Here is a 25780-nt window from a genome sequence, read left to right as displayed (position 1 = left end):
CTCTCAGCAGCATTTGATACGCTTAACCATTCTATTCTTTTAGATCGACATCAATCCATAGGTATTACATCTAGTCTACCAGTGGTTTTCTTCTTTCCTCTCAAATTGCTCCTGGGTCATTCCATATCACGTGGGCCAGGGGTCCATGCTCAACCTCCTCCAAATTGAACAAAAGTTTGCAAAACTGTACTAAATATTTCACCTGGATATTAAATTGGAGGAACCGAAAAAGGAGAACCATAAAAAAACAAAACAAAAACAAAAGTGTGCTGGTAGTCAGATTAGGGAAACGAACACTCAATTAACGAGCATCCATTTTCCTACCCCGTGGCTGTGCACAGGTTAGGAACACAGATGTTCATAAACTTGAGCGTCTGTTTTCCTACCCCGCTGACAGCCACCTCTCCTGGGCGCCTGCTGCTGAAGAGGCGCCAGGAACGCAAAGTTTTCCTCAGCGCCTCCTTTTTAAACGCGGCAGCCCATTTAAATATTAAATCAGGTTCCCGGGAGAGGTGGATCGGCGTGCGTTTAATCACGAGCGCCCATTTAACGCATGCCGATATTGCATCGGCCTATCTGGGGTACAACGACAGGACAAGTCCTGGCCCATCCTGATGTTTTATGTATCTTGATGAAACTATGGAAAATGATTCCTTTACTGTTCAGGATGCAGTGCAAGGATTTCATAGGGAAAACAGTCGGGCAACACCTCAGCCTTTTGTTGTTTCCTATTGCAACCCTGATGTCCAAGGTCTCTGTACATGCATGCTCAGTGATTGCTTGCGCGATGACATAATAGCTGTGCCCAGGTTTTTCAGAACACTCAGTAAGCATTTGAAGGGTGTTTTACCCATTTTGGAGCATATTCGCTTCTTTTGCGATGGATCTACTGCTCAATACAAAAACTTAACAAATTTAATTAATCTTTGCAATCATAGTAGTGACTTTCAGGTTACAGCTGAACAGAACTTTTTTTGGCACCAGCCATGGAAAATCACTCTGTGGTGGGATTGGAGGAAGCACAAAACGTTTAGCTGCCCGTGCTAGTCTACAACGACCCTCCATAGCCAAATTTTGATACCAAAGGATCCATTTGTGATAGAAATGTCCCTGGTATCAAATTTTTCTTTGTCCCAAAGGAGAACATTGAAACAATCAGATCTGTTCAGGATGAGAGGTTTAGTAACGGTCATACAGTTGCCGGCACAAAGGAAAATCATCGATTCAAGCCCATTGATGCAACTAAAATTTGTATTAGCAAAATTTCAAATGATGGCACCTCATTCATTGCAAGTGTTCTAGAACAGTGGTTCTCAACCATTTTTCTGTCATGGCACACCTGACAGATGATGCTCACGTGTGTGACACATTTCACACTACATTTAACAGCTATACTAAAAAAAATATCCTAGATATTATTTTATTATTGAAAATGATGCAGGAGAAAGATAACTTAGTCTTTAATTTCAATAACGGCTTATAAAATATCATTATTAAATGTTATTTTTTCACAAACATTTTAATCCTACTGCATCAGTGAGAAATCTGGGACTGATATGCATATGCAGCAAACAGTTTTTCTCATGCATTTCATTGTCAACATGGAGTTCATACAGAGCAGAGTTAGGAAATGTCCCCTTTCAACTCACCATACAAAAAAATATATTCAAATTCTGGTATCCCCTCAGTAATAGAACTTCAAAATCCCTTCCCTGCCAGCCACTTTGTGAAATAACATGAAAACCTGCTAAAGACATTTAGAAATTATATACAGCGTACCATCCATACCATAAGAGCACTGAACAGCACCGGCCTTACCTATGAAAAAGCAAGACTGCACATACAGAACAGAGTGCACTTATTGCTGGAGAAACAAGGCAAGCCAGACTGCTCCAGATTCCTACCCAGAATCCCTCGCCTCTGTCAAACATGCCCAGTGCACACTGACCCTTATCTAATGCAGAATAAAAGGTCCTAAATTATAAACAAGTGAACAGAGAAAAACTGAAACTCCAAGAAGCAGGGGGAGGGGGAGGTGCGGCAGGATGGCAGGGTAGGGAGGGCACAGCACGCCTGCAACATTTCTGACTCGGACTGGCGGTGGCAGGGATTGCAAGCGGTGATGAGGAATAAGATCAGCTCCTTGCTCTGCACTCTCCTCAAGCAGCAAGCACCTGTGGCTGTTAGAGAGAGCAGAGGCTTGCTGCTAGGTCACAGTTTGGGTGACACCTTCCACCCCCTGGTGACACACTGCTTGAGAATCACTATTCTAGAACATGAATGTGAATATTTTCCTGCCCTTCAAATATCCAGCTTCCGACCAGGTCGGTATTTAGATTGCATCTTTGAAAATTCCTGGTGGATTGGCCATATATGCAAAGTCTCAATTGAGGTACGTGATGTCTTGGTCATATTACTGGCCGCCCCATAGGTGCACCTGTTGGGTTCCAGAAGGGCACATTATTGCTACCCTTGACGCACCCATAAATACTTCATCGGGCAGGCCAGGCAGTGCATTTATTCACAAGCCACTTTGTCACGCATTGACGGGACTTTCCAAAGCACGTGCAAAGCAGGAAAAAACACTAAGAGGTAGATTTTAAAAGCCTTGCGTGCCCAAAAATGACAACATACGTGCGAAAGTGGGCTGTGCAGGAGCTACATGAATTTTAAATAGCTAGGAAGGGTGCGTGTACATTCATATACGTGTGCCCGGAAAAAGTAGGCAGGACATGGGCATTCCAGCACCTAATGTCAGCTTGCAGCTCCTCGGTGGGTGTCTGATGGGGGGAAAAGAGAGAGAGAGAGAGTGCCTCTTTATAAGGCTCAGACTGATACTCTGTATATGGACCATCGTAAGGGGGCACTTTGATTTGGGGTGAGTTTTCAGGAGGTGGGTTGGGGTTAGGGGGGTGTTGTTACAGACACATTCAGAGGTATCCATTGTAAAACTGACAAAGAATTGTAGACCTTATACGTGATGAAAAGGAGTTGATTTGTACAATGGGGCTAGCAGTGCCTGCAGTGTACAGAAGTAGCCTAGTGGTTAAGAGAGGTGGCTATGATGCAGGGGTTGAAATGCCCAGTTATATCTCTGGTGTAAAGCGATGGGAAGTGCACATTCAGAGCAGCCACACAAAGAGGCTGAGTTTCTTATTACTGTGCGGATGACAATGGCTCATGTAGCTTTCAGGTCCCTTCTTGAGATGGTTGGATATCTGCATGCTCTTGAAACCTCAGGTGCAGGGACGTGTTTGGATAACTCTTATATACCCCGGTGCTCGTGGACGCCTACTCATTGTTTTCATACTCACCCTCCCCCCCTCACACTCGTCCTCCCTGCTTGCACACTCACACTCGTCCTCCCTGCTTGCACACTCACACTGCATCCTCTGCCACCCTGCTTGGCCTGCTCATTACCTGCGGTGCCACTCATGCCCTTCCTGTTTCAGATGTAGTCATTTGGGATGGGATTCCAGTGCCCACTATTTGGCTGCTTTCAGTCCTGAAGTTTGTGACTGGGGTCAGAGCTCCCAGGTGGCTGCTTAAACTGTGGGATGCGCTCCTGGCCGCCCAGTGATATCATCCGTTATCTCAGCTCGGGTGTGGGAATGGGACATTATCTCAGTTATGACTCAGTTCCTGGAATTTCTCTGCAATGAACCGAATGCAGTTTTGCAGAATTCATAGCAGCGAAGGAAAGACTGAGACCCCTTACGCCACGGGAAGGGCCTTGCTGTGTGACGCTCCATGCCTGAGAGACTGGGCCGGAGGGTCAGCGGAGGTACCAGGCAGGGCGGTAGCGGAGTCTCCCCCTCCCCCGTCCCACCCCTCCGGTACAATGCCGGCTTATTCAGAGGAGAGTGGCAGGGCAGTGCCTCAAGCCCCAAGCAGGGATGGAAGGGGAAGTGAAGGGATGGGGGGGGGAAGGGGGCAAAAGAGTGAGAGAATCAGGTGGGTGCAGCAGGAACTGGGTGAGGGCATTGGAGAGGCTGTGGAGTATGATCAGAGAGGGGAGAGAGAGAGAAGGGACTGATGTTGGGAGAAGGGTGTGAATTAATCATCCCTCCCGCTGCTGATCCTGCATCCTCCTTCCCTCCCCATCTCCTGCCTGAGATCCCTGCTCCATTTCCCTCCATTCTGATCCCCTTCCCCTCTCCTCCATCCTCTACCCTTCCCGGTACCATCACTAAGATCCCTTTCTCTAACCAAATACATTAACTGGACCTAGAAATTTAAGAAATAGCAGATGTTTTCCTGCCAAATTTGCCAGCTCGCCGCAGAATCTGCCTTTGAGCTGCCACAGGAAACGGGCGGGGCTGTGCCTTTTCCTAACACATCTAGAACCTGTTCCCTTCTTCTCAACTGCAAGATCTTTTCCCTTTTGCTAACTTCTTCCCAGTGACTCCAGACCTCCTCCCCCCCGCCCACCCCCATATCTCTCCGTGCGGATGTCGAGTTCTGCAGCCTCCTAGGAACTCCTCCCACTGCTGCACGTTTTGGCGGACGTGCAACGCGCGGGAGTGTCGGGGCACGCTCAGGTGGATGCAGCCAAGGCAGCTGGGGGCAACATCTGGCCTGCTGGGGGCAGAAGTGGGAGAAATGCGCAGATCAGCTGGCAGCCTCCCTCTCCTTGGGGACCTTAGTTTTCAGTTTTTCCTGCAAACTTATCAGTGTTTGTTACAACAAAAACAAAAATGGGAGAAATTAGTGCTGGTGGAGGGGGGAAATGACTCATTTTCCACGTAAATATCTCTTTTTGTTCTTGTCGTAATAAAAGCAATGACATTTTCGGATTCCATTTGATTTTTCCTGAGAATGAGAGCGGGGTAGGCTGGGCAGCTCCTGTGTACCCAACCAGTGTGCCTTCAGATAGGATCAGGGGTGCCCCGGAAAAGAGCCAGACCCTCACCTCGCACCAACAAGGAAGCACTGAAACCGAGAGCTCTTTCTGAGAATGTGGGAAACTGAGCTGGAAGGTAGAAATGAACGAGCAGCACGCAGGGCATGGATGGGTGGGAGCCGCACTGTGACGGGCACGGAGCACCTCCTCATCTTCCCTTTCAGACCCATCTTATCCCCAGGCTAAGAAAACGGGGAGAGAGAGAGAGCGTGCACCGAGCTCACTGTGGGTCCGAGGCAATGTCACGCCTGGTAAAACGGGTGCTCCTAACACACACACACACACGCACAACCACCGCTCCTGGGCGCCCGATACTGTATTATAATGAGCTGCCGCGCTAGGGAGAAATTGGGCTTCCCTAGCACTGGAAAGCACCGGGCGCCCAGGAGCTGTGGATGTGCACGCATCAGGAGAAACGGGCACTCTCCATCCAGGAGCATCCGCTTTCTCCCCCCCCCCCCCCCTGCAGTTGGTTCACATGCACTAATGTACATGCACAATAGCATCGCTCTGGCGCATATACTGTATCGTGTGTGTACATCGTGCGCCCAAAACTTCTATTTTGGTTATCAACCCTTGACGTTTTCCTTTCATTTTCATCGCCGCAAGCAGTAGATCTTAGTATCGCAATGAGACTAAGTAGTGGGAGGAATGAAAGAGAGCAGTATTTTTGGGTTTTCTTTATGAGCCCTTGGCCCACGCTATGATGTTACGCCAGCTCCGTGGCTGGCATTATGTTTGCCACCTTAAAAAGGGTGCATTGGGCAACCGGCATGTTTCTGCATCAGGGGTAATAGCCAATAGCCTCGTCTGCATGGCATTGACACGTGATGAGCGCTATTAGCTACGCATTTGTCTGGATGTATGTTTTGGAGGCGCTAATCCCCTTTTCGCATGGGGTGTTAGTCTAGCACGTCCAAAACACGCACCCGACCGCACGTTTCCCCGTGACCCAGGCTAAGCGCACGTTATTGCATCAGTCCCTTTGAGCGCTGGGCGCAGCCAAAGTAACTAACGGAGCCGGCTGCCTATAGCACATTCCCTGCTGGAGCTGATGCACTGTGATGAGCTCCTGAGTCCTCTCCGTGCTTGCACTGCCTGTCCCATGGAGGCTGGTGCGCCACACAATGTTTTTTGTTAATGTAGGTGTGCCCTGGGCATGAAAAGCTTGGAAAACACAGACCTATGTGCCTGCAGTCCCTGCGGACTCAGCCACTTAACTTTTAGGAAACCAGGACAGGCCCAGCCTGGCCCATTTCAAAGCTCTGATAAGAAGTCCTTTTGCTGATAAGAAGTCTTTTCATACATCCAGCATACTTCTGCCTATGAAAGCAACTCCTGGCATCTTTCTGGAGTCCCAATCTGTTCCCTCCTGTGCTAGAAACCTTTTGCTTAGCAGAACGTTTGCAGGGGACCCCGAAAGGCTCCCCCGCTTCCTGCTGGCTCCTTCAAACCCTGCAGCAGCTCCAGGTGGATGATAAGCAGCCTCCTGGCATCAGATCAGCTCCGCAGCCATCACCAGCAAGTTGCCTTCATCCTGCGATTCTTGCAGACGGACTTAATAACAGCTGAAAAAGGTCGCCCCTCTAGGAATCGGATGTAACATCACAGCACCCCCAGGGACTGAATGCAAGGCTCCTGGTAGATCAGCTGTTCCTGCTGGTAAGGGAAGGTGGGGAAGTTAAGTTGCAATTATTCCTACAATGTGGCTGATGGACCGGGGGCTTCTGCACGACAGCTGAGCTCCGCCTGCCTCCTGACTCCTGATTACTCATCCCCCGCCGGCAGGTCCTCCGGGTCCTACTGCGACTCCGCTCTGAAACGCTGCATCAGCCCCTTCTGCCAGACAGACAGAGGGGGAATAGAAGAGCGACCAATCGGGAAGAAGCTATTGTCAAGTCAACCAATAGGGAAGCAGCCTCCACCACACACCGGCTGTTTCTGATTTGTCGCTCTTTCTGCTGTGCTCAAGGTGTCCTGCCGGGTCGGTGCAACACAAACCAGCAAACGGGTTGGGTTTTTGTTTGGTTTTTTTTTCAGTGAATCTATGACGATATTTAAAGTTTAGTTTATTTAACTCTTGATTAACCACAAAATATTTGTGGTTAAAACACATAAATTGTTAACTGTTTCAATGTAAACCGCCAACGAGGCGACAGTTTTTTCCTTGTAAACCGGTGTGATATGTATATTATACAGGAACATTCGGTATATAAAAAACCAAAAATAAATAAATAAATAAAATCGTTACAAACATCAATGCAGTTTACATGGAATAATAAATAAGCACATTACAAAAAAGCTGAAAATACCAAGAAATATAAATATTATAAATACTTAAAGTAGCCTATAGCAGATTAGAAGTTAAATTAAGTAAACAGCCACCATAAATAATAATCGCAATAAGTAACTCCCCCTCCACCCAGTAAATAGTAAATTACAGCCTGATCAAGCTATTTTTTTTAATAGTATTCCTTACCTCAGAGGTTCCCAAACCTACCCTGAAGGACCCCCAGATTTTCAGGATATCTCCAAGGAATATCCCCAAAGAGCATGCAAATTTATCTCATATATATTCATTGGTGATCTCCTGAAAACCCGACTGGCTGGGGGTCCTCCAGGTCAGATTTGGGAAGCACTGCTTTAGGTGGTCCTAGAGGTCAAAGGTTATAGAAGCTGCTCCTCAGCTACGTTTGTCATTCTGAATCTGATTCAAAATTGGGGTGCATTTGCACTGATCATAATCAGATCCCCAGAGGGAGACATGCAAGCAGGAATGCAGCATGAAATCACAGAGCAGGCCCAGTGAATTGGGTTTTCAGGCTATCCACAATGAATATGCATGAGATAAATTTGCATATTCTGGCTCATTGATGCATGTAATTTATCTGGTGCATATTCATTGTGGATAGCCTGAGAACAAGACTGGCTGAGGGGGTCGCCAGAGCGGGTTTGAAAAGCCCTGCTGTAAGTACTTTTAATTCCAAAAGAAGCGCTGAAATATGAGCAAGCAAAGAAAAAAAAATAACTTTCCCAGGGCAGCACGATGTCCACCTGTGGGATGATAAGTGGAACTGAAATTTTTAATATATCTGGATAATACAATCTCTGCTTTTTAAGTGATTGTCTATGCAGTGAGTGGGCCCTGTGGCTTTGCATTTGGTTCTTGGGCTGAAGCAAGATTTACTGTGGTCTGGTTTTTACCACATTTAGTTTTTGACAGGATGGTGTTTTGTGTGCATACTTGCAGGCTGTGGTACCTTTTTTTTCTCCAAAAATGAGGCTGTACCTGAGCTTTGAAGGCAGAATTCAGAGACGAAGCCCCTGCCACAAAGAGCTTACAATCTGGCTATGTGAGGCAAGGGGAAATAAAGCGACTTGCCCAGGGTCACAAGGAGTTCCAGTGGGAGAAGAGGGATCTCAGCTCTGGGTTCCCTGGTTCTTAGTTCATTGCTTTCACCACTCGGCCACCCCCTCCCCTGTATTAATAAAACTGCGTCAGCAAGGCAGATGCCTCGTTAGTGCAAATGCACCTTGCTTTATCTTGCATCCCCACTCAGGAAGACAAGCTTCTCCTAATAGCTCTTTCCAAAGAACTGCAAACGTAAAAGATGGTTTTACAGCGGTGCCTCCCAGCTCTCTCTCTCCTGGAGGCACAGCCAGCTAGTTGGGTTTTCAGCAGATCCCTAATGAATATGCATGAGATAGATTTGCATACAGTGGGGACTGGGGGGCATGCAAATCTATTTGCTGCATACTCTCATTGTGGCAATCCTGAAAACCCGGCTAGGTGTGCCGCCAGGAGAGAGAGCTGGGAGACGCTGACTTACAGGATAGGTTTCCCTCCTATGAGCTGGAGCCATGTGGATGACCACCTACACGAGTGCCCACAGAAAATCTTTTTTTTGGGGGGGTGGGGGGGCATTAAAAAAAAACCCTTAGTCATAATAATGCAGGAGGAGGGCGGGGCAAATGATCCCCTTGCCACCCCCACACGTGCAGGCACTCATGGCCACTTAGCAGAATTTTATAAATCCCCTACCCCCCTCCACCCCCTTTGTAGAAGAAATCTTCTGGTGACCTCCGACCCCTACTCAAGAACCTCGCTCTCTTTCTTCATTAAAAAAAAATAAATTATCATTGTTGCCTGCATCCTGTGCATCGTATTTCTCCCATCGAGCCTTGGCTGAATATGGAGAATAAGGGGCTTCTACCACGTGCCGCCGGCAGGTAAAGCTTGCCAGCCAGAGCCGGGCTGGAAAGGCAGGGCCGGCTTGCCCATTCCGCAGACTCGGCGTCTCAGCTAGGGTGCCGGCCTCTGGGGGTCACAGCACAACAGCCACCAGCGGCTTTAATCATTTCCTGTGCACACGGAGTCAGCCACATCAAGCACTGCTTTCCACCCTGGCTCTATTCATTTTTGGGTTTTAGGTTTTATATTTTGTGAGTGGTTTGACTCACTGGGGTAGATTTTAAAAAACTACGCCCGCGCGTGCAGCCTGCCCGTGTTCCTTCCACCCCCCCCCTCCCCCCCACACCTTCTCCTACCGAAACCCCCCCACCACCACCACCTTTGTTTGAAAAGTTACGCCTGCCTGAGGCAGGCGTAACTTGCACACGCCGGCCGGCGAGCGATTCCCCGGCCCAGGAGCGGTTTCGGAGGCCTCGGCCACGCCCCGAAACGCCCCCGGGCCAGAACCACGCCCGCGGCCGCGCCCCCGGATGACATGCCACCACGACACGCCCCCGAACCATCACCACGCCCCCGGACCCTCCCCGGACCGCCCCCTGACCCAGAACACACCCTGGACACGCCCTCTCCCGCCCCTTTTACGAAGCCCCGGGACTTACGCGCGTCCCTGGGCTTTGCGCACGCTGGCAGCCTATGCAAAATAGACTTCCAGCGTGCAGGGCTTTTAAAATCTATCCCTTAGTGTAAGATGGACCTGAGATCATCAAGATCCAAGGACAGGATGACTTCCAACCCTCCTGAAAGGGGAGAGTGGAGAGGAGATGGTCCAGATAAATGGCCCATGAACATCTACTGAAGATGTTGGATTCGTGGAACCTTGCACCGAGGTGGAGTTGGCACAACCTGCAGGGAGGAGCCCTACAAGTCCCAACTGTCGGCAGGTGGACCTGGATGAGGCAGAGGCCCAACTGGAGCTTCTCCTTTACCAGCCCACATTCCCCTCGGGTTGAGCCTTTGGGTGCCGGGGCTGGCAGGTCTTAGGTGGGGGGCCTCTGCTGATGATCGAGAGATCTGTCGGGGTCATCAGGTAGGAGTGGAGGCAGGTCAGGCGAATCTGGAAGACAGCAATCATCGGTGCAGGCGTTCAGGAATGTCCCAGAGGCAGGCAGTGGTCAGTGGCAGGCAGCATTCAGGAATGTCCCAGAGGCAGGCAGTGGTCAGTGGCAGGCAGCGTTCAGGAATGTCCAGAGGGCAGGCCGTGGTCAGTGGCAGGCAGCGTTCAGGAATGTCCCAGAGGCAGGCAGTGGTCAGTGGCAGGCAGCATTCAGGAATGTCCCAGAGGCAGGCAGTGGTCAGTGGCAGGCAGCGTTCAGGAATTTTTGGGAGGCAGGCAGTGGTCAGTGGCAGCCAATAATCTTCAGAAGTCAGACCGAGGTCAATACCGGGTAGCTGTCTGAGGAAAAGGCAGGATGGATAGGCAGGGTAGGAAAGCAAGTTGCAGAACAGGCGGGCAGACATGCAGGCAGAGAAGAACTAAAGAACTGACCACAAGGACTGACAAAGAAGACCAGAATCACAGGAACTGAAGCATGAAGACAAGGACCACTAGAACAGACAAATGAAACAAGAAACACTGGAAGTGAAGAAGAAGACAGAGACTGGAGAAGAAAGGCACAGGAACCAGGGAATGAAGATTGCTGAACAACAAACACTACTTGGACACAGTAGGGAGACCTGTTGGAGCATCTGCAGGAGCCTCTTAAAGGGCCGAGGATTGACATTATCCAGAGGCGCCTTTAGCCTTTTCACCTCACGGGCCCTTTAGACTTAAAGACGTTGGGCACTCATGCGCCTTAGGAGCGGGGCCAGAGGATGTGGGCAGTATATCCGGCCGCACAGGCGGGCTCAGCAGCGGGCGCAGAGGATTCTGGGAAGCCGGCCGGGTCAGGGAGCAAAGGATGAGGCGCACCCCATGGGGGTAAGTGTGGCAATCTGTGGGAGAAGCCCGTGGACCACCAACCACAGCAGAAGATTGGGAGAGGAGGAGTAAGAGGAACTAATAAAGGAGATGGGAGACCGGCTGATAACAGTCCCTTCGATTAGATCTGCCCTCCTTTCAGAGGTCAGGGAGAGCCTTTTCTATAGCAGGACCAACGATGTGGAATCAAATTCCTTGTGAGCTAAGATTGCAAAAAATACCTACAGTACCTGAATGTAAACTGGTGTGATATCTCAATTGAGATCAAATGTCGGTATGTAAAAACAATAAATAAATAAAATAAATAAGGCCTTTAAAAAGATGCTGAAAACATAGCTTTTAAAAAAGGCTTATAACTCTTAAACTCCTTTATCAGCCATGGCATACTAGCAACATATAATTATTGAGATCCTTTTTTGCTTGTTTCTATTTTCTATGCTTTTAGTCGTCTTTTATTTTCATTTTATATGCTTTTTACTTTGTTATGCCCCTTATTTGTTTTTATTTATTCTTTTATTCTTTTTATCATTTTTATATTGCAATTGTAATGTTTATTGTTATAACTTTGTACACCGTTAAGATTATCCCCCACAGACTGATGGTTTATAGAAACATAGAAATGATGGCAGAAGGAGACCAAATGGCCCATCTAGTCTGCCCTGCAAATTTTCTCTCTCATACTTATCTGTTTCTCTTAGCTCTTGGTTCTATTTCCCTTCCACCCCCACCTTTAATGTAGAGAGCAGTGATGGAGCTGCATCCAAGTGAAATATCTAGCTTGATTAGTTAGGGGTAGAAGCCGCCGCAATAAGCAATCTGCACCCATGTTTATTTGTTTTACCCAGACTGTTATACAGCCCTTATTGGTTGATTTTCTTCTCCCATGCCGTTGAAGCAGAGAGCTATAAATTAATAAATTAATAAATAAATAGTATAACTTAAAATTACATCTTTGATACTTCATCTAGATTGGGAGGGAAGTCACCCAACTTACCCTGTATCCATTGGGAGGGAAGAAATCAAATAATTAAAAAAAAAATGGATCAATTGTATTTGATATCTGACTGAATGTTAAAATTAATCTCTCTTTCTCTCTCTCTCTCTCTATATATATATATATTATATATATATATATATATATATATATAATATATATATATATATATATATTAAACACTAGCCGCTGTGACATTCTGTGAACTCTCTTGTTGGAAAGGTGTAAAACTATAGACCGGTGAGCCTGACTTTAGTGCCAGGAAAAATCATAGAAACTAAAGAATAAAATCCCAGAACATACCGGATAGACAGACGTCGTTTAATGGGATACAGCCAGCATGGATTTACCCAAGGGAAGTCTTGCCTCACCAATCTGTTACATTTGTTTGAAGGGGGTGAATAAAATGTGGATAATGATGAGCCAGTGCACACAGTGTATTTGGATTTTCAGAAGGTGTTTGACAAAGTCCCTCATGAGAAACTCCTGAGAAGAAATAAAAGTCATAGGCTAGGAAGCAATGTCCTATTATGAGTTGCATACTGGTAAGATTAGTCAGTTTTCTCAGTGAAGGGTAAACAGTGGAGTGCCTCAGGGATCTGTACTGGGACCGGTGCATTTCAATATATTTATACATGATCTGGAAAAGGGAACGACGAGTGAGATGTCAGATTTGTAGATGTCACATAATTATTCTGAGTAGTGAAATCACAAGTGGATTGTGAGAAATTGCAGGAATGTCTTGTGAGAGTGGGAACTGAGGATCCAAATGGCAGATGAAATTTAATGTGGATAAGTGCAAGGTGACGCATATAGGGAAAAATAACCCATGCTATACTTACACAATGTTAGGCTCCATATTAGGAGTTAGAACCCTGGAAAAGGATCTGGACATCAGCATGGACAATACTTTGAAATCCTCAGCTTAGTATGTAGCGGCATCGATCAAAAAAACAAAACAGAATGGGGCCGATGCAATACAGTGCGCTCAGCTGAGCGCACCGTATAACCCGCACGTGAATTAAATAGGCGCTAATCCACCCCCTAATGCAATAGGAGGATTAACGCCTATTTAACCCGCGTCGGATGCGGAGTGGATGTAATAGCGCTCATCACATGCAAATGCATGTAAACAAGGCTATTACTCATTCACTCCGCATGCAAAAAAATAAATGTACATCTCAGACGCACATTTATCGCTCAGCTATTAGCGTCGACCAGCCCCCGAACTTGAACATGGTGTGCCGGCAGCTGGCCGGCACAAGTTACGCCTTGCGCAGGCAAAACTTGTAAAATAAAGGTGTGGGGGGGGGGGGGAATTAGTTAGGGCTGGGGGATGGGTTAGATAGGGGAAGGGAGGGGAAGGTGGGGGGCGGGGCAGAGGGAACGGAGAATGGCTCTGTGGCTCGGCGCGCGCAGGCTGACAATTTTGCGCAGCCTTGCGCGCGCCGACCCTGTATTTTATAACATGCGCGCGTTAGCATGCGCATGTTATAAAATCGGGAGTAGATTTGTTCGCGCCGGGTTGAGCGAACAAATCTACTCCCGCGCACCTTTTAAAATCTACCCCATTGCTTGTAATGTTCCCATAGTGAAGTCTTTTGTACACAGCACTGATGATAACAGCATAGATGAGCATTAAAGTCACTACTCAATGAAACGCATGAGAAGTTTGGTAGTTACCAACATTTTTACCGAGTGCAAATGATGATTTAAAGTCTTTACAGCTGTGTACTTTACTTTCAACCCGGGATTGTGTACTGGCATTTCTGTATGCAGCATATTAATGTAAGAAAGTTCACAGAATGTCACAGCGGCTAGTGTTTTATATATATATATATAGAGAGAGAGAGAGAGAGAGAGATATTAATTTTAACATTCAGTGATGAACTAATGGGAACCCAGGATTGTGTACTGGCGTTTCTGTTTGCAGCATATTAATGTAAGTGTACAAATTTCGGCTTTCTAGTTTTTTCTCTCTTGCACATTAAATCATTTTTTAATGTACATAATCTGTTTTTCACAGACAGCATGCTTTTCTGGTACTCCTGGGGTCTTTTCCAGTCCCTGATGGGCAAGCAATGTTCTCTCTGAGGAAGCCGCTCTTTGCCATGAAACAAATGGCCTTTGTTGGGGCAAGTGGACTTCTAAAAATGAGCATTTTTCAGAGGAAGAGGTTTTGATGATTCATTCATCAATTGTAATCTTAAGGACTATGTAACTATTTTGTATTTTTGACATACATTATTTTGTTTTGTACTAGCTCTACTGAATCTTTTCTAGAGCAGTTGGGTTTAAGTAGTCGGCACTGTGCTGCTTTTTGTAGTACATTGTTCTTATGCTATTTGTTGTACTTGTATATCATTTTTGAACTTTATGTGTTAACACAATATATTTAAATAAAATATTGTTTTTGTTATTTTTTTGCCATTGGGGCTCCATTTTGGTCTCTTTGTTGTTTTGTATTTTACATGGAACACTTTATTTTTGATTATTTGTCCCATTTATATTTCAGGCTATCCACAATGAATATGCATGAACTGCATCTACATACTAAATTTGCCTGCAAGTGTTATCTGGTGCATACTGTTTGTGGCTATCCTGAAAAAACCAGAGCCTGAGATGGGAAGCAAGGTCTGACTGCGGTTACCCAATGAATCCCCAGCCCTGGCTTCCGCTTGTCCTTAGCGGGGGGATGGTGAGAGGTTGCTGGGGGGGAGCTGCGGCTCGGCACTAGGACCTGGCGGGCGTCTGCTCCGCCCCGGCAGGAGCTTCTTGCTTGGAGCTCAGACAACAAAGGCAGAGCGAGGCTGGATCTCTCTCCCTCCCCCCCGAGCATCTCCGCCCTGCAGCCGAGCACCGGTGAGTACCGCGCTGCCCTGCCCGGGTCCGGCCAGGGGCTGCGACCATTTACTGCTCATTTATAGCCATTTGTGTTCTGCTGCGGATCCTCATCAGGCGGGGGCTTGACTGGCACTGGGAGCCAGGGGTCGGACAGAGAGAGAGAGAGAGGCAGGAGCCAAAACCTCTTTTATGTCCCCCTTTGACTCCGACTTGCTCTCTCTCTGGGCTTTCTGTGATTCTTGTCTTTTATAACCCTTTTCTGAATTGCTCTAGGCTGTGAGTGTGTGTGTGTGTGTTAGGGCAGGGATGCCAATTCCTTTCTTTTGTGTCATTGATATTATCACTCTTCAACTGCACGCCTATAAAAGTGCCCGTGAAAAGGTGTTTTATGTGTTGTAAAGTGAATCCCACCGCAGGGGCTTCATGTGTGAGTGCGTGAGTGAGTGTGTATGAATGTGTGTGTGAATGTGTGTGAGTGCGTGCATGTGTGAGTGCGTGCGTGAGTGAGTGTGTATGAATGTGTGTGTGAATGTGTGTGAGTGAGTGTGTGAATGTGTGTGAGTGTGTGTGTGTGAGTGCGTGTGTGAGTGAGAGTGTGTGTGAGTGCATGTGTGTGTGTGAATGTGTGTGTGTGTGAGAGTGTTAAATAGCCTCATGCTCCCCACCCCAGAACAATAAAAGCTTTCCCCCTGGCTTGCGGTCAGGTAATGTAGAAATCCTGCTCCTGTGCTTATTGTGCCATCTGCAGCGATTCCAGGAGCCCCTCGGTACCGTTAGGTTGGCAGAGCCTGGCCATGCAGTGCCCTCCATATAACTGGAGGGGTGGAAGGGGTGCCGCAGCCCCGCAGGAGAGAGAGAGAGGAGGGCTGGGGAGGGGAGTGGCTGGGAGGAAGGGACGGGTGGAGGGCACCGAAGAGACCAGGCAGCTTCCAAGCTCGGCAGAAGGTTTCCCCTGGGCGTTGGTTTTTTTTTTTTGGTAATTTCATTTGAAAGTTATTGTTAAAATGTTTTTAAACAACATAATTATGCAAACCACAGGTTGATTTTATTGTCTCGAAGCGCTAGGCTTTTGTGGCTTTCTGTTCTGTTTGATCTGTGGACCAATCCTTTTTTTTTTTTTTTTTCTTTTAATGAATGACTGAATCTTTAAATCGGTCAAAGCCAAAACAGGAGAATAGATAAAACTATCCGAACACTTGAATACATTTTGTGTCACCACGGAAAATGGCTTTTCTCCTCTTTTTCTTTTTGCATATAAGACAAAGTGGCGGCTCTTATAATAATGGGGTGCTCCACCCCCACAATTGTGTTGGAAATAGTCATTTTTCTGCTGGTGCCCTGCGTGCATGCAGCCTTATGTCACACCAAGCCCCCGCCCTTGCTAGCATTCGTGCTCCAAAATCCAAGTTGCTTGCTCCAGATCGAAGAATGTCTGAGGAATGCGCACACATTCCCTCTGCTGCTCCCTGCGCAGTGTCAGATGTGGATGCAGGATTGCTTTGCTGGTAAGAGGCCGATCTGCTGAGCTGTGACTCTCAGCATTTATTCATTGGTAAGATAAAGTAGTGAAATCTTTTCTCCGTGTACAACAGCGTTAGTTTAAAGGATAAATAAATAACAGGACTGGGTTGACCTGTCCAGATTGGCCTGATATCGGATGGAAACCCAAATGTTCGTCAATAATTTAACTACCTCCTCTGAATGCCCATGGTGATCTGTGTTTCATTGACTACCTCACGACGCCTGTCGCTATTCTGAACCCCCCTGGCTCTCATTACTAAGGCATCATCACATGGACAGCTTGTTGCGTTCAGCTGGTGGCGGGACGGACCCGCGAGCAACCAGCAGACGCCAAGGGAGCGCCGACACTGCTCTTCCCCGTCGATGCGGCAAGCTGCTGCGCTCCGCCAGCCTCTGATGCCGCATCAGTCCCAGGCCCTCCTAGGCACACGGGCTCGCGCTGACCCTGCCTTTCTTAACGGGCCAGTGGTGGGAAACCGGGTCAGGCGCTGCATGATGACATCACTGCCTTAAGGATAAAATAAGGCCTCTCCTTCAGTTGCTCCCCGCCTCGGCAGTAGATCAATTCCGTTGGCGTAGCAGTTTGCCTCTGCACTTCTGGTTCCTGATCCTTGCCTCCTGGTTCCTGTTCCGCTGTGCATCTGGTTGAGTTCCTGCTTCCCTCACAAGTCTGGTCTTCTCCTGAGTTCCTGTCTATGTGGTCTGCTTCAGTGTCTTGTCTGCACTGCTGTTCCACCTCTCCTGGCTTTGACTTCGCATTGTACCTTGATGGTGCTTGACCTCTGCCTGCCTTTGACCACCACCTGCTCATCGACTTGCTTGAACTCTGCCTGCCCAGACCTCTGCCTGAACCATGACCCTGATTGAATTCCTCCTGCCTCTGACCACGGCCTGCACACCAGTCTCTGCTACCTGCCCCAACCATTACTCATAATGGGTTGCGCCAACCACCTCAGCACAAGGATCCACTTCGCAACAGATTGCTGAGGTCATGGAGCCGGTGGACCTCATGGGCCTCCAGGCCATTCCTGGCCTGGCAGAGAAAATCCAGCAGCAGCAGCAGCTTCTGGAACTCCTGGCAGGTTCCATGGAGCGACTCAGCGCCCGCCTGGATGCCACAGCTGTCTCTTCACCTCCTGCAGCTGCCGCAGCACTTCCAGCCATACCGGTTACACCCATAATACGCCTACCAGTCCCCCCCACCCCCCCTGGAAGGCTGGAGATCCGAAGCAGTGCTTTGGGTTCTTGAACTAATGCTTCATGCACTTCTCCCTCCAGCTGGCACTGTTTCCCAGTCATTCTGTCAAGACCACCTTCATGCTGTCTCTACTGGATGAGAAAGCCTTGACCTGGGCCTCTCCCTTGTGGGAGCATGGGGATCCCCTTCTGCAAGATCTGCAGCAATTTGTCAAGGTCTTCAAGCTCATCTTGACGAACCTGGCTGGCCGGCCAAGGTGGATTTGGACCTTCTACACCTTCGTCAGGGCAGTCTGCCCTTAATGGCCTATGCCATTGAGTTTGTCCATAGCCACAGAGCTGAACTGGAGGGAGGACAGCCTGCGTAGCATCTTTATAGAGGGGCTGTCATCCTGGCTGAAGGACAAGCTAGCCACCCGTGAGTTCCTGAATCTCTGAATGCTCTTATTGATCTGGCCGGGAGAATTGACCGCCGCCTCCAGTGGGCCTGGGATCTTTGTCCTCCACGCAGACAATTTGTGCTGGCTCCTTCATTTTCATGCCCTCTCTCTCTTGCACCGACGTCAGCCCCAACCTAGGCACAATCAGAAGAACCGCTGCAATTCGGACAGGGATGCCTCACCCCTGAGGAAAGGCTCCGCCACCGCCAGCTGGGTTTCTGCTTTTACTGTGCTGGGACCCCACACTGCCTCTGAAGCTGGGAAACTAACAAGCCTAGGATCTAGTGGGGAGGTGATCCTAGGTTTCATGACCAGCTCAATTGACCTTTCCGGTGGTTATTTCTGAGGATAACCATGAGTTTCCCACCCTGGCACTAGTTGACTCGGGTGCCGGGGAGGGGGGGGGGGAACTTTATAATGAAAGCCCTCGTCGACCACTTGTAGCTTCCTATAGTTGCCAGGAAGATGCCCCTTGTCATCTCCTCCATTCATGGACTCTCCCTGGCCGGATCACCTTGGCTACAGCACCCTTGCGTCTCTGCACCGGTATACCACACGTGGAGAGCTTAGTACTCCATGTCATTGACAAGGTGGTAAATTCCATTGTGCTGGGGCTACCCTGGTTGCAACTTCATTCTCCTCACTTTGACTGGGGTTTGCTACAGCTGATGAGCTGGGACTCCCATTGCCACAACTCGTGCCTGCAACTCATTGAACCACTGCTGTGCTTGCCCTTGGCAACCACCCTAGTAGGGCTGCCTCCCCAATATGCAGAGTATACTGATGTGTTCTCCAAGAGGGAGGCTGCCTTCCCACCGGGTATACGACTGTGCCATCGATCTGCTACCTAACACCGAACCACCCTGGAGACTAAAGCGATGTCAGATTACATAAAGGAAAACCTTGACCGGGGTTTCATTAGACCTTCCATGTCTTCTGCCAGAGTAGGGTTCTTCTTCATGTCCAAAGAAAATGGCTCCTTATGCCATGTATTGATTACAGGGGCTGAATGCAATAACAAAGAAGGACCAATACCCTTTACCGCTTATTTCTGAGCTTTTTGATCATCTCCAGAGATCTATTTACAAAGCTGGACCTCCGCGGGGCCTACTACCTAATTTGTATCAAACATGGTGATGAATGGAAGACAGCATTCAATATGTGGGATGGGCACTACGAGTATCTACTGATGCTCTTCGGGTTATGTAATGGCCCTGCTGTATTTCATAAAATGATGAACAAAATCTTTAGAGTCCTCTTTTACATCTGTGTCATCGTGTACCTCCAGCAGCTACGAGACAAACTATACACAAAGCTGGAAAAATGCCTTTTTGAGAAGAAGAGTCTTCCTTTCCTAGGATACTTTGTCTCCAGAAAGGGCTTCCATATGGATCCAGATAAGTTCAAGTGCATCCAAGACTGTCTACAAACCTCTGGTCTTCATGGCCTGCAAAGACTCTTAGGCTAACTATTACCGGCATTTCATTCTCAACTACTCCCGGATTGTGGCCCCACTCACAGCGCTCACCCGAAAAAGGAGCCAACCCCAAAGCCTGGCCTTCAGAGAGTAGAAGAACACATTCCCACAAGAACCGTGCTTCCATCATCCTGACCCCGCATGTCCCTTTAACCTTGAAATTTATCCTTGAATTCTATGCCTCCTCACTAGGGGTAGGAGTAGTACTGAGTCAACACTCTGATACTGCGATCCTTTGCCCCTGCTCCTTCTTCTCATAGAAATTCTCACCCATGGAACACAATTATGGAACTGGGGACAGAGAACGGCCATCAAAATTGCACTTGAGAATGGCACCAATGGCTGAAAGGTGCTCAACATTGCACTACTATTTACACTGATCACAAAAACTTAGAACATCTTCATCATGCTCAAAGACCAGCAACCACCAAACTTGGTGGTTGCTGGTCTTTGCACGTTTCGATTTTGAACTGAGGTACCAGCCAGCCACCAAGAATGTCCAAGTGGACGCCCTCTCCTGGCCCTTCCTGACAGAGGACACCCCAGATCCACCCAGGCACATTATTGATCCGGCTCTGATCCTTTTGGCCTCCACCATGACCATTCCACCAGGGAAGATGGTTGTTCCACACATACTCCAAGAAAAAGTGTTAAAGTGGTCTATGATTCCCGTGTCGCAGGTCACCCTGGATAGCCCCAAACTGTTGTGCTGCTCCAGCAATACTGGTGGCCCCAACTACAGAGAGGTGCCGGGCCTACATGGAATCCTGTCCCACTTGCAGCGGCAGATTCCCGATGAAGACCGGCCCGGGGATTCGCCGCCCAGGCCAGCCCAGGAGATACCACGTGGTCTGCCGAGTGCGGCTCTGTCACGGCCGTGCTCGGCAGACCACGTGACTAGTGTGACCGGCCCACCAGGGGATGCCCGATCCCCCGATAGGCCAATCCGCCCCTGCCAACCTGCACAAAGTAGAAACTCCTGGTAGGACAACCTTGGGGGTTGTTACAGGCTTTGACAGCCCACAGGGAACCCTGAACCTTTCCCTCTCTAAGGGCTGCACAATTATTTTGGTTATAGTCAACCAGTTGTCAAAGATGGCTCACTCTATCCCTCTTCCTGGCCTTCCCATGGTGCTGGAGTTAGCCCGATTATTCACTCACCACATCTTCTGCCTGCACGGCCTGCCTAAACATATCGTCTCTGATCAGGGCACCCAGTTTACAGCCAAGTACTGGTGCTCCCTCTGTAATAAATTTATCACCCTGGACTTTTTCTCATGAGTGGACCAAAAAAAGACTTCCTGTGGCTGGGTAGATTGCTCTTTGGCTGCCTCTCAGTTGCCATGTAAGAGTAGCTCTTGGCTCTTCCTTGGCCCAGGTGTTGTGAATGATGTGTAAGCAGTATTTGAAGCCCTGGTAGGCCTAAGGACCAAAAACTTGAATCAAGAATCAAATCCAGGTCTCTAGAATACCATTGGCTGGCCATAAATTTGCATGCCAAAATGAAATAGATTCATGACTATATGAAAGAATGATATAGTCATGGATCTCTATTGGGGGTGATCAAAAGATGCAATTTTGAACAATTTATGCATGAAAATTCAGAGAACAAGCCATGTTGTTTGCAGAAGGTGTAACCTCTCTCATTTTTACCGCAGGTTTTCAGCGTTCACAAGAGATGGAATTGGACTTCGCTCACTTTGACGAACGAGACAAAACTTCCAGGAACTCACGAACATCCAGAATGAATGGTTTGCCCAGTCCTACTCACAGCGCTCACTGCAGCTTCTACCGGACCAGGACCTTACAAGCTCTGAGCAATGAGAAGAAAGCCAAGAAGGTGCGCTTCTATCGCAATGGTGACCGCTACTTTAAGGGGATTGTGTATGCTGTGTCCCCTGACCGCTTCCGAAGCTTCGATGCCTTGCTGGCTGACCTGACCAGGTCATTATCTGATAACATTAACCTGCCTCAAGGAGTGCGCTACATCTATACCATTGATGGAGTCAACAAGATTTCCAGCATGGATGAACTGGAAGAAGGTAACGTCAGCTGTCTAGTTGGGGATCTGGTACAGGTTGAAGGAAGTTACTGTGTTTCAGGTTGGCTTGGGTTCTCAAGACAACGTGATATTTTACTTTTAAAAAAAATCCAGCAAGGTTCAGGCTCTACCCAAATAGATTATTACATACTGAGAGCTAAACAGCAGCAAACTTCCTGCTGCATCACAGTTTGTTGTGAATGAAGGGCAGCTGGAGAGGGGGAGTTGTAAACACCACCTCCTGGAGTGGCACAGGACTGGGATGGAGTGTAGATGGTCCGGTGAGGCTAGGGCACTGAAACAAGGTGCAGGCTGAGCTGGGACACTGGAACTGAGTGCTGGGAAGGGTGGGACTGGAATGCTGGAGCTGGGACTGGGGCAGACAGGCTAGGACAAGACAGGACAAGGACAACACAGACTGGCCGAAGGCTGCAGAGACAAAGAGAGCCCCGAGGGACATGGCAGGCAGGCAGGGCCAAGAAACAGGAAGAGGCTAAGGGAGCCTCAAGCAGGCCAAGTTAGGGAACAGAGAGGCCTAAGGTAGGTGTTCTAGCTTCCTCTGCTGGGACAGCATATTGTGTGCAGGGACCTGCTGCTGGTCGTGGTGGCTGGGTGCAGGCACCTCCTGCTGGTCGTGGTGGCTGGGTGCAGGTTTCTCCTGCTGGGTGTGCTGGCTGCGTGTTGAAGCCTTCTGCTGGAAGGACAGGCTGTGAAGGGATGTTTCTTCCATACTGACAGTGCTTTACTGGATTGGGTGCATCTGAGGCAAGGCTGAGACCTTAGCTGGCATAGCCTGGATGATGCTGGGAACCTCTGTAGAGCTGTCTGGAAACAAGCTGGGTGTTTTTGCTGAGCTGAGGGAGCGGGGAGTGAAAGGTCTAAGATTATTAAAGGTACACGCTACTTTCAGCCGTCTCCCTGGAAAGCTCGTTAACTTCTGCTGCTGGATTGCAGGTGGAGGAAATTGAGCACCACCGGGTTTGATTAGTCCTCCCTGCTCTTGGCAGGGTGGGATGGAAAAACCTGGGGATCCTTGCAACTCAGGTTTTTCAGGTAGAGTTTGTACAGGCTTTAGAACTGCTGGATAGTGCTTCCTGCTCGGGAACAGAGTCTGGGAACAACCCGCAGGGATGCTACAGACTAGGTTGGTGTCACTCTTTTCTGGTGGGTGTTTTAATTTTCTCCGAGGGATTTTTTTCTAACCATGTTCTGCTGAAACCTTTTACAATAGTTTGTGTCCTGTTAGTTTGGGTTAATTGTCTTCCTGGCTTTAGTTTTCATGGTAGGGTTTAAAATTGCCATTCCAGCACCAATTGGTGCCCTCTCCCCTGGCTTAGATCCTGAGCTGGTGTTTGCTGGTATAGACTCAAAGGAATTTGGGGCAATAGGCTTCACAAGTTTCGTGCAGGTTTTTTCCTGGAGAGATTTCCCCACTGTCTGTGGCAGCCCCACATTCCCAGTAGGTCTCCCACCCATGGGACAAAGCTTCATGGCACTTACTGCACCTCCACAGATTTGGGTTGACATTTAATAGAGAAGTCTGAAAGGTCGTGGAGCTGACATCGGGAGCAGACAAAATACAACTGAAAAGTGGACCTGGGAGTTGTAGGCATAACAGCTGGCTTAGAAATGTCTGCAGAATTCAATAGTGGCGTGACTAACGTCAGAGAACAGTCACTGGTAGCCTGGTTTACCTTTCTCTCTGAGCGAGCCTCTGTCTCTGAATGTGCTCTAGCTCTTTTAGAGACTGGCTTGATGGCCCCACAGATGGGGCAGGTTCTCTCTCTAGTGGGGCAATTCCACCAGCCTGGTGGAGAACAATTGTAGTTCAAACAATTTTGTTATTAAAAAAAACATTTTTCTCCCCCCCCCATCTACTGCATGACCATGATTCATGCTCTGATTACTGGCAAGCTCCACATTGCGTGTAATGTTTGGGGTTTGAAGTCTGGCAGGTATTGCAGGTAAAATATTGTTAAGTGGCAGAGGTGTTATTCTTAGCAGAATTAAGGGTAGACTCGCTGGGCTGAAGAAATGCCCTGCCCCCACTCCTGGAAACAATGGCTGGCTTCGGCATCCTGTTGGGAATGAAGGGCAGCTGGAGAGAGGGTGTTGTAGACACCACCTCCTGGAGTGGCACAGGACTGGAACGGAGTGTAGATGGTCCGGTGAGGCTGAAATATTGGAACAAGGTGCGGGCTGGGCTGGGGCACTGGAACTCTGGAGCTGAGTGCTGGCAAAGGCAGAGCTGGATGCAAGCAAGGGTGGAGCTGGCACTGAGGCAGACAGGCTAGGACAAAGCATGGACTACATAGAACATGGATCATAAATAGGGCTGCAGTGTGGGTGTGGTGCAAGGCAGAGAAAAGAGCTTGGTCAGCCTGAGGGCTGTGCTCATGGCGATCCCCTGGTGGAGTGGAGGTAGTACAGCAGGCAAAGGACCAAGGACATGCTGGTAGCATGGAACTGAACTCACTGGGGCCCTCTGGTGGAGAGGAGGCCACTCAGTGACCGGAATCACAACACAGATAAATCGGAGGTATCCAACTGATTTTCTCAGGAGCTGAACTCCTGCACTAGGGCTCCAGAAGGGATCGCATCAACTCGGGGTTCTGATATTCACCCTTTGTCACCCATTGTATTCGAGAGAGCATCCCTTCCCTCCACCCCCCAAAATGGTGCATTCCTTGTTTTCTTTCTGATTTAAGCATTACTGTCATTGTATTCTGAGCTGCTTTAAAGAGAGAGAGAAGCATTAATATGATGCAGGCAATTCAAAAGACAGACCCCCCCCCCCCCAAAAGAGGTGCATGGCCTGAATCACCGTCCATCTTCTCGTAAACGTGGATTCTGGAACTGGACATGGTACTCAAGGTGGGGGTCTCACCAGAGATTGATCCAGAAGTACTGTTACTCCCCTCTTCTAAGTAACCCAAACCATTGACTCCTTTCAGTTTATCAGAGGTGATGACCCCCCCCCTTCCATGCCACTTTTATATATTTATTTAGAAACATTTGATATTCTACCTTTCTTTTTCTAAGCGTAGGCACAAGGCAGATTACTTAGAGAAAAAAAACCCATTGAGTGATGACAGCAGTAATGCATACTTACAGATACAAGGTGGATTGCGAGTGGGTATAAATAATGCAGCATACGTATAGATAAGAAGCAAGTTAAGCACCATAAGGTGCCTTCCTATCTTGGTGAATGTCAGTTCTTCCTCCTAGTAACCGGGGATAGGAAATATTGTAGCAAAGTACATTATAGTTATACATATACATATATATATATACACCTAGGTTACATGTCAGCCCAGAATCATGATAAGCAAGGGATGGCAGGAAGTGCGAGTGAAAGGTTGATATGTGGGTCTGGAGATGGAGTGGGGGAAGATGCGATGAAGCCATGGGAACTCGCCGTTGGGCTGTGGATTCCTGGGAGACGTGATGATAAACCAGGAACTGTTCATGTGTGTAGGCGTGCGTGTTTGAGCAGCCATGTATGTAATGGGCTTCTGATGCTGGAAGCAGATTACTGCACCGTGCTATGCTTGAAAGTCCCTGTACTTCTGTTTGAATGCACTTAGGTTTTTCATTAGCTCTCTAGTATATTTTTATCTTTATTCCCCTCTCATCTTTGAACCCCCACCCCCCTTTACCCAAATGTCAGAAGGACAGCCAGAAAACCAAACAGATGACTAAGTAATGAGGATGTAAGCAACGGTCTCTGACTATGTAGCAAAGAGGAAGCGGAAAGCAAGTCTTAGTATGGAGAATACATGTGCGTGTACGATAGCAGTTGTAAACCCTTTCCCTTCTCAACAAGACGACTAAAATTGACAGAAAAGGACCAAAATATACTGGTACACCCATGCAGCGTGGAAAACGTTTGGTGTCCTGGAGGGTCAGTAGAGTTGCTACAACACTGCATGTCAAAATAAAATCAACAAAATAATTAGTTTGGTAGAGAAAAGATACCTTTATCAGTCTAACAAACATCTCAAGTTATAGACTTTTTTGAGAATATGAAGGGCACCTTGCAAAGAGGGGTTGTGAATTCAAACTTCCATTCCTATATTACCAAAGGTATTAACAAGCACAGGGTCCAGATGCTAGCCAAAAGGAAAAGGTGCTATTTGGGTCCTAGTCTGCAGAGGCCAGAACAAATATAAATTGTTCATTGTTATTTGTTT

General features: G+C 48.1%; 1 protein-coding gene across 1 annotated transcript in view; it reads left to right on the top strand.

Annotated features, from left to right (window-relative positions):
* The first annotated feature begins 14592 nt into the window (after positions 1–14592).
* The window catches only part of DCX (doublecortin), a 112885-nt gene continuing 101697 nt past the window's right edge, over positions 14593–25780 (top strand). Inside the window, exons 1-2 of the mRNA XM_029607636.1 lie at positions 14593–14929; positions 21205–21588. Coding sequence (XP_029463496.1) covers positions 21225–21588 — 364 coding nt within the window. The 5' untranslated portion in view covers positions 14593–14929; positions 21205–21224. The remainder of the gene's footprint in view (positions 14930–21204; positions 21589–25780) is intronic.

Source organism: Rhinatrema bivittatum, chromosome 6 (assembly GCF_901001135.1).
Source record: "Rhinatrema bivittatum chromosome 6, aRhiBiv1.1, whole genome shotgun sequence".
Lineage (NCBI taxonomy): Eukaryota > Metazoa > Chordata > Amphibia > Gymnophiona > Rhinatrematidae > Rhinatrema > Rhinatrema bivittatum.
Note: the sequence above shows the minus strand (reverse complement) of the source record. Positions and strands in the feature narration are given on the sequence as shown.